The 13,760-nt window shown below is 35.6% G+C and overlaps 1 protein-coding gene across 1 annotated transcript in view; it reads left to right on the forward strand.

The window, feature by feature from the left end:
* The window catches only part of CUL3 (cullin 3), a 92,228-nt gene that overhangs the window by 13,762 nt on the left and 64,706 nt on the right, over positions 1–13,760 (forward strand). Inside the window, exon 2 of the mRNA XM_080798048.1 lies at positions 7,000–7,197. Coding sequence (XP_080654174.1) covers positions 7,000–7,197 — 198 coding nt within the window. The remainder of the gene's footprint in view (positions 1–6,999; positions 7,198–13,760) is intronic.

The following is a 13,760-nucleotide window of genomic DNA, read 5'->3' on the forward strand; positions in this document are numbered from 1 at the left end:
ATGCTTAATAATTAGCAAACATTAAATGTTTGTGTGTGTGTGCATTTTATTATGTTACTGCTTTTGTTGCAGCATTGACAAAATTCCTTCCTGAGTGTTTTTGCAATTAATGGAACCTAAGGAAATCAGTTTCATCAATGAGTTTAAAATCCTGCTTGAATAATTTAGAATATTATTTTAAAGTACGTTTTAACTCTTTTTTAAAAAATACACAGTCTTAAGGCTTTTAAGTTTTGTGACTCTGAGTAAAGTATAGACTGATGTTTTTATGGTTAACATATTGATGACATTAGAGTTCATTTAGCCCTTTTAACTTTCATTGATAGTTAATGTTGTATTCTTTACCAAGGATGAGTGAATTTAAAGTTCATCAGTAACATAATTATTTTGCCATTGTTACTGACATGTTCATTTGATGCCAAGACCAAAGGATGCATATGTAAGAATCTGCACTTAAAGTCCATTTCCTTTCGCATATTGTTTTTGGACTTGCTTGAGTTAGGGAAAGATTGTAGCTTATGGATCCTGTCCTGAGGGGCCTTTTCTGCCTATGATTTTTCTCCTAGTTAACATTTATAAATAAAATTAATGACTAAGCAGTTAAGTGAATAGGAGAATCTGAAAACACTACTTGATAAATGAAATTTAAGAGTTTGTTGCTTGTACATTACTATATTTTATTTGAAAAGGACGTTTTATTATTTTAGAATTACATTAATTGCTGTAGATAAGCACATTAAAATTTTTTCCATATCTTTGTGCTTACTAATTTAAAGGTTCAAACTTGCATTAGTATAATATAGGTAAAGCAATATTCATTCACCAGACATTTGTTTATGGCCATCTAAGTGACATTAAAGAAAAATGCATAGCCCTTTGGGGTGCCTGGGTGGCTCAGTGGGTTAAAGTCTCTGCCTTCGGCTCAGGTCATGATCCCAGGGTCCTGGGATCGAGCCCCGCATCGGGCTCTCTGCTCCGTGGAGAGCCTGCTTTCTCCTCTCTCTGCCTGCCTCTCTGCCTACTTGTGATCTCTGTCTGTCAAATAAATAAATAAAATCTTAAAAAAAAAAAGAAAAAATGCATAGCCCTTTTAGTATCTCTTAGTCTAGTGGAGGAAAAAGATGCACAGCTGTTTATGAATCAGTATGAAGTGTAGGATAGATATGACCTGAGTGTTAGGAAAGCGCTGAGGAGGAAGTCCATTTTGCTTGAGGCGGTCAGAGAAGGAAGATACACATATGATACATAAATGAGCTGTGTTCAGAGGCTATGTAAAGAATTGGATAAAGAAGAGGCAGAGGAGGGGGCCCTTAAGAAGACGAGGGTGGTGAATGAGGGGGAGGTGTGTTATTGGATTGGAATAACTATTGATTTAATGTTATCAGGGAATAAATGTAAGATAGGTAGCGATGAGTGAAAGTAGTGAGTGAAGTTAGAGAAGTAGACATAGACTAGATTTTGAATAGTTTTAAAGTACATCCTTCCACCTCTATAGTTAATGAGAGTTAGGTTTTGAACAGGGCTAGAATGCTCATGTTTATTTTTTAAATGGTGATTCTGAAGAAGGTAGATTCCAAGAGGTTATTCGAGTTCACGATAGTTGGAAGGCTGACATGGTGATCTAGGTGCAGGTTTTAGGAGAATAGTATGCAGGATGAAAGAATGGGAAACATATTTGAGAAATAATCTGGGGCCCTCTATTGGCTGCACTTGATGATTGAATGAAAAGAGGATAAGAGAAGAAAAGTTAAGCCTTGGTTTTTAGCATATATAACTAAGTGGCTTGTGAATTAGAGAATACAAAAGGAAGATACGGTGTGTTTGGGGTTCAGTTAACAGGGATTTTGGACCTGATAAGTTTGATCTATATCTAGAACATTTGGCTTGAGATGTCCAGCAGGCAGTTGAATATGGTAGTTTTAGACTTTGGAGGAATGTCTGGGCTGGCAGTAGAGATTTGGAGCAATTAATATATAAGCCAGTAGTTTATTCTTTGAGATGTGGACCAGAATTCATTGGAAATGTGATAAGAGCTCAGGACTCATCATCCAGGAAAAAGAAATGCACACATTATATTTGCAAAATTTTGTGTAGTTTTAGGAGGCTCCAGAATCCCTTACTAATCTGGTGTCTTGTAAATTTTAGAACTTTCTATGTATGGGTAGTCACTGTAACCATGATAATGGATGCAATGCATAGTAGCCTAGTGTTGAGTGAAAAGAGGACAGAGCTCTGGGGAATAAAATGTACTAAATGGCACCGGAAAATAGGAGATAGAAAGTAAGGAATAGTGTTTCCAAAAGAAGGCTGCATTATACTGACTTGTATGCATACTTGTACTTCTCAGGTACTTTTATTTTAGTTCCTATCTGTTTATTTATTAAGCTTGAAAAGTTACTTTTTTTCTGACAGTTGATGCTTATAGTTGACAGCTTGGAGATTCTATTATTGGACACTTCTTTTAGTCAACTGTGAGGGATTGTGCTGTGCCCTGAGCTGGGTTAAATTCTACTGACATTCTTATTTAATCTTCAGGATAGTGCCCTGAGATAGATACTATTGTTAAACCTACTTTATAAGCAAGGAAATAAAAGATTTTGAAGAGTAAAGTAATTTGCCCAAGGTCACATGGCCTGTTAATTTAGCAAAGCCATGACACCAACCCAGGCCAGCAGAACTTATGTTCTCTACTAATATACCACACTGTGTTTACCAGGATAATCAGTCACTCACGTTGTGATATGGGTATACCGTATTAGCACAGTGGAATGTAACATGAGTCCAGAGGTTTGGACTAGATCTGGGGATATATAAATTCTAATCTCGGGTCTGAGATTTGGAGTCAGTCGTTTAATGTCTCTGGGTCCATTTTTTCATTTACTTGAAAATTTTTATACCTAAACATTGTTGTTCTGTGACTCCATCTCTGCTCTGTCCATAAAGCATGAATACTGAGGAAAGTACTATGTAGAAATCTTGGATTATAAAACAATCTTGGTTTATATATGTGAGAAATGATTTATTATAATCTAAGGGCATTTCTACAATATTCAAAGTCTCTTGGTTTATGTGTTTCAAATTCTTTAATTTCTAATAGAAAATTTAGTAATTCGTGACGGATAGGGACCTTTTTGTACGTTCTCTAGCTTTCATGGGGTCTTATCCTACAGAGCCTGAAAAGATCATTTGAAGTCTTGCTTAACTATTTGCAGTATGGTTACCTCTAGAGTTTAGACTCAACATTAACTTTGGTCTTTCTCTGGAATTGTTCTGAATGTTCTGCTTGATGTGTTCATTATTTAATGTTGAGAGATGGTGTCTTAGTCTGCTTTTTTATAACCTCAGTGTATAGAATACTTGAGGCCATGATTGTCATATAGACTTGTATCTTTTATTGTGAAAAGTTATGAACAACTACATCTTATTAAACTATTTTATAAGGATGGCATTCTGTGTATCAGGATATCTGATTTAAAAAAAAAGAAATAGTAGTTTCGATCTAGTGGTAAATTTTCTTAAGGCCTTTTCAGAATAGTATTTACTAGACCTGGGATTTAAATAAGATTAAAGTAATAAAAAAGTTGTTTTTTTTTTACAGAATTCCTTTTAAGCACTTCAGAAAAGATTAGAATAATAAGGCTTTTTTGGAGTCATCTGCTTAAGAATCCTCTATGATGGAGGTTGAACTGATACTTTACTGCTAGGATAACTGAAAGAACTATTTTGGTTATCTACATTTCTTACTCGTTCACATTCATACCCATTGGACATAGCTTGGAGGGAGTGTGGGGTTTGTTTTTTTTTTTCATTAATCACTTTATTGAGGTGTGATTGACATGCAAAAAACCATACATATTTAACGAATGCAAGTTGAAAGAGTTTGTGAAGCCATCACCATGATCTATGCAATAAACATATTCATCACCTCCAAAAGTTTCTTCGTAACCTCTTCAGAGAGGATTCCACTCAGTAATTTCTGTCCATCCAAGTCAGAAATAGGTGTGAAGCTGATGAATAATTGTTGCCATGTTTCCCAGGTTGTGAGTGCAGCACATGGTGTAATAACAGCTCCTTAGTCATAGATAAGCAGGAAATCATTTCATCAGCAAGTATGAATGTTTGTTATATGCCATGTATTACTTCAGTGGCTGAGGGATTCCTCAGTGAAAAAAATCGCTGCCTTCAGGGAGCTGACATTGAATGGGAGGAGGGAGGCAGGAAAAGAAATAAGGAAAAAAAAATGAGGACTGTGGGGTTGGAATTTGGGGGTGACTAGTAAGAGACTGCTATTTTAAATGGAGTGTGAAGTTAAAGCTTCATTTTATGGTGGTGATTGAACAAGAATTTTGAGGTTGATAAAGTGAATGAGCCATGCAGATACCTGAGGGAAGAACATTTGAGAGAGAGAATAGCAAATACAACAAACACCTTGAAGCAAAAACCTGTTTGACATATTCCAAAGAATGGCAAAGAGAGTCTGCTGTGGCTAGAACAGGGAGCAAGGAGGAAGAATAGATGAAGTCAGATTATCAGATCCAAATAATGTTTTGTAGTTTGTATAAGGACTTTGACTTTAACTTCAAAAGAGATGAAAAGTCACTTGAGGGTTGTGAGCAGAAGAGTGACATCGTTTATGTTTTTAGAAAGTCACTGGTTGCTCTTTGATAGTGGGTCAGGAGCAGACCAGTTAGGGAACTGTTGGAATACCTTGAGAGACGATGGTGTTTTGGACAAGGCTAGTAGTAGTGGAAAGGGTGAGTAGGAGTTAGATTCTGGGTACATTTTGGAGGTAGAGACAAAAGAATTTCCTATTGGATTAGAATCAAGTTGAGGGATTAAAGTTGAGGGATTACAAGCTTTTTTTGGCCTTAGCAACTGGAAAGATGGAGTGGACTTTCGCTTGTTCGGAGAAGACTGCTGGGAAAGCAGAATTAAGGGCAAGGATTAGGATTTCTGTTTTGGACCTGGTAAGTTTGAGATGCCTTGTAGGTATTCAGTTAAAAACATGGCTGAATATAGGACTCTGGTATCAAGGGGAGAGGGCCAAACATAGTATATAAATATTGATGTTAACTAACCACTTAGCACAGATGAAATGAGCTTCACCTGAAAACTGAGTTGTGGCTAGACAAAGAAGTTCAAGTTTGGAGGCTGTTGGGAGGAAAAGAACTAGTAAGCAGACTGACAAATAGAAACTAGAGGAATGGGAAGAAAAACACAAGATTGTAGTGCTTGGAAGGCAAGTGAGGAGTAGGAGTGATCAGCTCTTTCAGTAGCTGCCAGATAGGTCAAGAATGATGAGAACTAAGACTCTAACCATTTAGATTTTGCAGGATGGAAGTCACTGGTGACTTCCTTGGGTAATTTCATTGAAACAGTAGAGATGAAAGACTTATTGGAGTAGATTCATGATATAATGAGAAAAATGAGACTTGGAGACAGTGAATGTAGAAATGTCTCAAGTCTTGTGATTTTGCTGTAAATGGAAAAGACAAGTTTGGATGGTACTGGAGAAATGGTGGGTTTGTGAGGATTTGTTTTTAAGATGGGAAACTGATGATTTTGAATGTGTATAGAAATTGTCTAGCAGAGAGGAAAGAATGTGATGATGCTGAGAAGGGAGATTGATAAAGGGAGGTCCTTGAAAAGGTGAGTTGGGATGGAACTAAACTTCATTCTGTATAGGTATTACTTGGGGTCACAATGCAGATTATAGTTCTGTAGGCATGGGGTGGAGCCTGAAATTCTGCATTTCTAGTAAGTCCTCGATGATGCCTATGTTTATGGTCCCTGTTTATAATTTGAGTATAAGAACTTCGTACTTGGAGTACAAGAACAGTAGAGTAGTATATTGATACATAATCATATGGATTGGTGGATATGGTTGGGGTTTGTACAGTATGTCTTCAGGTTGTTTCTGTTTTCTCAGTGGAACAGGAAGCAAGTCATTATCCGAGAGTGAGTTTGGAGGAAATGGTGTAAAATCATTTAGGAAGGTAGTCAGTAGTCTAGAATGTAGGATTATGGGATTGCACCCAGGGCCTACTTGGTGGTTAGTGATTATGAATTTAAACTGAGACATGTTGAATATTGGCGTATATATGTTATTCATTTACTTTCATTTACACATGGTGCATGTGAAGAGTAGGTGGGTAGATGGGGTTTAGAATAGCAAGTATTTTGGTCTGGAGAGGGGAAGTGTGATTCGTAGGTATATACAAGGTAGTACATATAATGGACTTAGAATCTAAACTGGGAAAGGAAGAAAATAAGAATGCTAGGTTAAACAGAAAAATGTGTGTGGGAGGGTTGTTTGTTTTGTTTTTAACTGCAGGTCTTCTTCCAATCTGTAATTTGCTAAGGAGTTCTGTAAATCTTCAGGAGAAGAAGATAGTGTTAATGTCCTCAATTTTTTTTTTCCCCCTAAGATTGATGTTTTAAAAAGAGTGCATGCAGGGAGGACCGGGAGGGGGCAGAGGGAGCAGGAGAAAGAAACTTAAGACTGCGCTGAGTGTGGAGCCCATCGTGGGGCTCTGTCTCACTATCCTGAGATCACGACCTGAGCCAAAACCAAGAGTCTGAAGCTTAACGAAATGTGACACCCAGGCACCCCCTATATTATTTTTAAAATCATGGAACTCTTTCTGTCTCAGTAGCTCTCTGAGCTTGTGTTCTACTAAATAAACTAAGGAAAAGTGTGCTTTACACTTTTGGTTAAAGCGAGTATTAACATCAGAGATTATGATTTCATTTAAATTGGATGGGTTTAATGCATATAAGAAAGAAGGGCGGTCTTAAAGGATTTTTTAAAAATTGCTGTGTCATCTCTAAAAACTTCTTAAATGTACCCCTTTATTATTGTTAAAACAATAAGTCTTATAAGTCATACAGATTTATAATCTTAGGCATATAATAAGATAATTACTATATGGACAAATACAGATTTTCAACCATTGGTGTTTTTTTTTTTTGTCTCTTTTTCTCTCTTGGATATTACAGATGACCATGGATGAAAAATATGTAAACAGCATTTGGGACCTTCTGAAAAATGCAATTCAAGAAATCCAGCGTAAGAATAACAGTGGTCTTAGTTTTGAGGAGCTCTATAGAAATGCTTATACAATGGTTTTGCATAAACATGGAGAAAAGCTCTACACTGGACTAAGAGAAGTTGTTACCGAACATCTCATAAATAAGGTATCCAACTTTAAAGGACTATTGCTAATTATATGGAATCTAGAAAATCCTTTATATACTATATTGTACTTTGACTAGAAATACTAGTTTTAAGGGCTCCAGGAAGCCTATAGAAATAGTGATCAATTAATAGTTGTATTATAATGTATTATAAAACCTCACTCAAAACTTATGATCAGCTAAATCACAATTTTTGATAATTGAGGGAAGGTGAAGTTTGTGATTTACAATAAATACATTCTCTGTAATCATACTTAAGGAAACAGACTTTCATTAGTTTACGAATGCTTGTTTATTTATGTATGAATTAGAGATCTTTATTTTTTCTTTAAAATGCTTAACCAGTCAGTCCATTTTATCTTTCTCTACTTTCTCTGTGTAAAAAAACAACATTGTTTAAAAAATACTGTCTAAGACTTAATACCAGTTGAAATTGACATTATTTTAGCTGAGTTTTAAAGTAAATGTGAATTGTTTTTTAAAGCTAAATTAGTGTTGGGCTATTAAAATTATAAATATTTCTTTGGTGCTAAAAAGATGTTTTTACTTTTTAAAATAACAAATTCTTCTATTGCAAGTTTGTCTTGCTTTAAGATTGTCAGATAAAATGTAAAATACCACAGGTAAATAAAAACTTCTCAAAGTTTTTGTGTGGTATTAGGTTTCGTTTTTTAAAATTTTATTTGGAAAAAAAAATGGAAAAGTTGTACCAAATAGTACAATGATCTCTTGTATTGTAGATTCACCGGTTAACATTTTGCCACATTTTTGCTAATCTTTCTATTGATACTTGTTATTATTACTATTATTGATACTACTATTATTGCTGAAGAATCAGAGAATAAGTTTTAAATTCATTTACCCTCAAATGCTTTGGGATGTTTCTTCTAAGAACAAGGAAATTATCTCACTTAACTGAAGACTAATGTTTGAAATCAGGCAGTTTAACATTAATATAATACTGTTATCTAATATAGTCCATATTCAGATTCATCAGTTGTCCTGTGTAGCAGTGATGTCCTTTATAGCAGTTTGTTTTCTGATCCAGGATCCAATCCAGGATCACCCACTCATTTTCAGAGCTTCTTGTCTTTCAGCACATTGACATTTTTCAAGGGTATAGGTCAGTTGTTTTGTAGATTGTCCCTCGGTTTTTGGTTTGTCTGATTGTTTCCTGATGACTAGTTTCAGGTTATGCATTTTTGGCAGGAATAATACATAAGTGATGTTGTGTCCTCAGTGCATCACATCAGGAGGCACATGATGTCAGTTTATCCCATTATTGGTGATGTTAACTTTGATCACTTGGTGTCCGCCAGATTTCTCCACTGTGAAGGTACCTTTTTTCCCTTTGTAATTCATAAGTAATTTGTTCAGATATATTTTGAGACTGTATAAATATCCTTTTCCCCAAGAAACTTTCATGTGATGGTTCTAGCATCCATTGATGATTCTTGCATGAATCATTATTACTGTGGTGGTTACAAAATAGTTACTTTCTATTTCTACTATTCCTTCCCTAATTTCTTTCTCTTACATGGGATTACATGAGGAGGTACCTAGTATCTCATGAAGCAAGGTGATTGTGTTCTTCATGCAACCAACAGTTTCTTTAGTGCCTACTGTGCACAGCTTTCTAGGAATAATACAGTGGGTACAAAGAGATATGATATCCCTTATTTGTACTGTGATGTGAGAGATGATGCAGACATTTAGATAACAGTGTGAGGCATTATATAATTAAGTGACAAATGAATTCAATAGGCAATAAATGGCTTAGGAATTCAAATGAGGGAGAAATTATCCGGGGCTGTAAGATTAAATGGGAAAGTATCAAATTGAACCAAGCCATGAGACATTTGGGATATAAGGGAACAATGTGGAAGGCATTCCAGGATGGCAGATGTCATGTGATTTTACGGAAATAAATTGGATACGTTTAGGTGGTAAATAGAGTTTGATTGAGGTATATAAGAATTTATGGGGATTAGTGCATTCTAATATAAGAGTGGTTTGGGAAGAGATTGGAGGAAAAACTTGAATGCCAAGCTGAGGAATTTGGGCTTACCAGTAGAGGTTTATTGGAGGTTTTTAAGTGGAAGATAATGTGACAGAATATTTTAAGAAGATTAAGATGAAAATGATATAAATGTAGAATTGGGTGTTTGCTGGATGTTTGCTGGAAATTTTGAGTAAAGTGATAGGCTAGACATGAATGGATAGAGGATGTGACAGATACTGTTTTAGATAAGATTGGAGATTTTTATAGTTGGAAGATACCTTAGAAATTATTTTATATGAGGGAAATTGAGTGTGAGATCATCATAAAATGCTCAGCTAGAAATATCCTGTGTTTAGAGACAGATTTTGAGGTTGAGCAGAAACTTAAACTGAAGATGAAGATTGGATGTTTGGTAGCATGTACTCCGAGGAATAAGTATTGGAGTTCAGAGAAAAAAATCCTAGAGCCAGAGGACGAATTTTCAAAAGCAAGTTATGGTATGTAGGTGTGGGAAATGAAGACGACTAAATTAAGAAACTTGGCATCAAAAGAAAGAAGAAATACAGAGTGCAAGAGTTTTGCTTAAAGCTATTGAAGGGGAGATGATTGAAGCAACTGAGTTCTTGGTTATGGAGAGAGTACGGATTTGAGAACAGAGAAGCAAAGGTAGAATAGAGGCATGCTCTCATTTAGCAGCGGTCCCATAGTGAATGATGGTAGTGGTCATAACTTACTCTTATTTAGCATTTGTATGTGCTAGGTTCAGTTCCAGTGCTTTTACCTGTGTTAGTGGTCACAACCTAATGAGCAGGATATGACTATTCTCTCTGTAAGTGGAGAAACCAAGGCACAGAGAATTAGTGATTTGTTGAGATGCACATAGTAAGCGGCCTAGCTGGAACAGTATTCAGGCAGTGTGGTTTCAGGCTAAGTCCTTGACTTCTCTGTAGATCTACTCCTGAGGTATAATGAATGGATCAAGATAAAATAAACTCAATGAAATTGAGGGTGTAGGAGAGGCTTCGAGTAAATTGGCTCAGTGTTTGTAAAGCTGTAGTCCTTTAAATTCTAGTTCTTGGTTTATTTATAATTAAAACAAAGGAGCTAGTAGTAATATCTCCTGAGATTCTTTAGTTCTGAAACTATTACAAATCTAATAATTACACCATGCATCTTCTGAAGATGAGATGAAGAGACTTGGAGTAGCCCTTCTTGGGAATATACTAAGGAATTGGCAAGTGAGGAAAAAGATAGCTCAGTAGGAGTTGGCCTGAATGTGTAATTTGTCTTTTTTGTTTGTTTTGAAGAATTTGCTTTGCAGCTTGGGCATAGATGCAGAAAAAACATCTGTAGTTACATGCTGTATTGAGAATTGGCTTACCCAAAAGGCGAGGAGAGGAGGGGAGACCAGAGTGGGAAGTCAGTGTTTTAAGTGATTTTTTGGACTCTGAAATATGGTTAGGTAGAAATTGAAGTCATGTGACCAATAATTCTATAACTGTAAAAGCTTCGGCATATTTGTGAGTTGCTTAAAGTGATCCCATATCTCAGGTTAGCTGTTATTATTTCAAAATTATAGGCAGTTCCCTATAATATGTTCCAGAGAACATGTATTCAAGTTAATTGTGCTAAAGAAATTGTATACACTAAATTCTTTTTTATTTCTGTTGCATAGGCATTAGTCATACATCACCAGCATCTGAAAATGTTTTTTAATTTTTTGTTTCTTTCACAAATCATTTGACCAGTTTAAACTACTCAATTTCTGGCCAGGAAATACATACCAGTACCAGTGTATCTAATGATTAATTTTATTATTTCAGTTCAATTAAAACTTTTAACCTCTGCTAGTATCTGCTTTCATTTTTGTGTTCTCCATATATCTTATTTCATTCTTAGTTTTATGAAAACATTTAATAACCATACGAATACAGTACTGCTATATGAAGGGGACATGGTCCAAAGAAATTTGTTAACTGACAGACAGAGCCATTATATAGTAGCCTAAATGTGCTCTGATGTAGGAAGTCTCAGTTTTTTCTACCAAATGCGCAGAAGTACAGTTTGTATAAAAATTAACATTACCTGTTTATGCAGTGCACTTTCTGACTAGAAGTTGAGAGAATGGTTCAGGTTCAGGGTTCTGTGGTATGAAAGTAACCGTATTCAGTCTCCCAGAATATATTCCTTTTTGTGGTTCTGAAAACCTTATGTGTGGTCTAGTCAGGTGGGTTTTTTTGTTTGTTTGTTTTTTTCTTTGTTCACTATGCTTTTAGCACTTTGCTGAACTATGTAAGCAATAATACTTTTTTTTAAAGCAAAGTTACTTTCTACTGAAGTGAACATTTTAGTGCTGTGGTATATAGGCAGCCAGGACCCTGTTTTTTCCATGTTCAAAGATTCAAATGAAATACAATTTTTACACGAGTCAGTTGCTAGTACCCTGGTTGCAAGATGAGAATAGTAAATATCTGAGCAGCATCTTTGATAAAGCAGAGTGGCACAAACTATCAGGGCAGATGAATGGAGGAACTTCTCTGAGATGAAGGTAGCTAATTGTTGGCTTTAGAAGTAAGTTCACAAAATTGAAGCAGGCTTAGAAAAGCTAAATGCTTTTCTTTTAACTTGGTGGTATATTCCTCCGACCTCTAGAAGAATGTTCCCTTTGAGGAAACTGAGACCCAGAGGAATTCAGTGAATTTCTTCAAACCACAAGGAAAACTTGGAGTATTATATGGTCTTTGTGCCTCTCCATAAGAAAAAAAAAATCTCATTTTGGTAAATATGAAAACATTTCAGAATTCACAGGGGTATCTTTAACATTTGTTTCTAAATAAGTTTTACTGGAGAAAAAGTTCTTCTTTCCAGTTTTAAGGATTTTTAAATTATAGATCATTTTGTCAAAGCCTCAGAAGTACCCATACAAGACTTCTTATTAAATAATTCAACATCCAGAAGTATGTTATTTGCCAGCCTCTGACTTAGGTATAAAAAATATGTTGTAATGCAGTTGATCCCTGTAGTCATAGAACAGTTAAACGAGTAAACAAATGTTTAGTTATAAAACATGGTGAAGAAAACAGGATACAGTGTTAGAGGAAAACTATATATCCAAGAAATGCTGTTTGAGTAAGAGGGAACTTGAAAAATGAGAAGGTGCTCATGAGAAGAGTGTTCCAGGCAAAGGGGATGGCTGAGAATGTTTTTTCTTTGCAGGACCAGATAGTAAGTATTTTTAGTTTCCTGAGCCATAGATTCTGTTGGTGGTTCCTCAGGACTCTCCTCTTTTAGCACCAGAGGAGCAATAGACTATATGTAATGAATGAATATGGCGGTTTTCCAATACAACTTTATTTTAAAAAGACAGCAGACCATCCTTTGCCAATCCCTGGAATAGAGAAATTGAAAACAAAGCCTGTTGTGAATGGGGAATTAAGTATTGGCAGTGGGGAAAAATGGGACCAAGATGAGGTTTGGAGAGAGAGGCATTGAAGCCCTGGTATAAGGGCTTCATACTTAATTACATGTACATTAGGAAGCCATTCAAGAATTTTAAACAAGACAGTGACATGATCTGATACAGATTTTTTAAATATTACTCGGGTTGTTGTGTGATGCATAAATTAGAGGGCCCAAGAGTTGAAGTGAGGGGAGTAGGAAGGAATAATCCAGTAATTCAGGTGAGCAAGCAATAGTGGTGATTTATACCAGTGTAGTGACAGTGGGGATAGAAGATTACAGATTCAGGATACTTTGAATGTAGAAAGATTGTTACTTCTTAATAGATCGGTTGTGGGGAATGAAGAAGAAGAATGAATTCAAGAGAACTAGGTTTGGTTCTTGGGCAACAGGGTGTTTTCCATTTGTAGAGAAAGGAACTCCCTTTGAACAGGTTAACTTTAAGCTGCCAATGAAATTGAATATGCAAATCTAGTTCTCTGAGAAATTTGAAGTGGAAATGTAAATTTGGGAATCGTGAGCATATAGATGAAGTCACACAGAAAAGAGAAACGAGGAATTTAATCCTGAGGAATGAAAAACACTTTAGGTAGGTTTAAGGATTGCAATGGAAACTGAAAAATGACCAGATTGAGCTCTAACTTTAAGTTATAAAATGATGTCAACATTTATTTAGCAGAGTTGCGGTTTTTATAACCATTTTGACTCTGCGTGTTTTTGTGTGTGTTTAATGGCTAAAGACCATTTTAAAATTAAACATAGTACTAATCAGTTCTGTTACTTGTGGGTAGGGTTAGGTAAGGGTGGAGCCATCTCCCACCCTTTGGCTTTATTGAGGTGTAACTGACAAAATTGTAAGATATTTAAGGGTCTTGTTCATTTTTTTGGAGTCATCTTTTAAAAGATTCCTGTTTGGGATTTAAATTTGACAGAAAGTGTTTAAGCTCATAGTGAAGTAACAGAAGACTTGCTTTTGCTTCTTGTATCCACTGTTGAACACTTCATGTTTAATAATATGAAATAATTTAGAAGTAGCTATAGTGGAAAAAGTACTGGGTAGAAAGTAGGGAGAACTGGGCTTTAGGCCTAATTCTGCTACTAA

This window comes from Martes martes (genome assembly GCF_963455335.1).
Source record: "Martes martes genome assembly, chromosome: 3".
In the NCBI taxonomy this organism is placed as follows: domain Eukaryota; kingdom Metazoa; phylum Chordata; class Mammalia; order Carnivora; family Mustelidae; genus Martes; species Martes martes.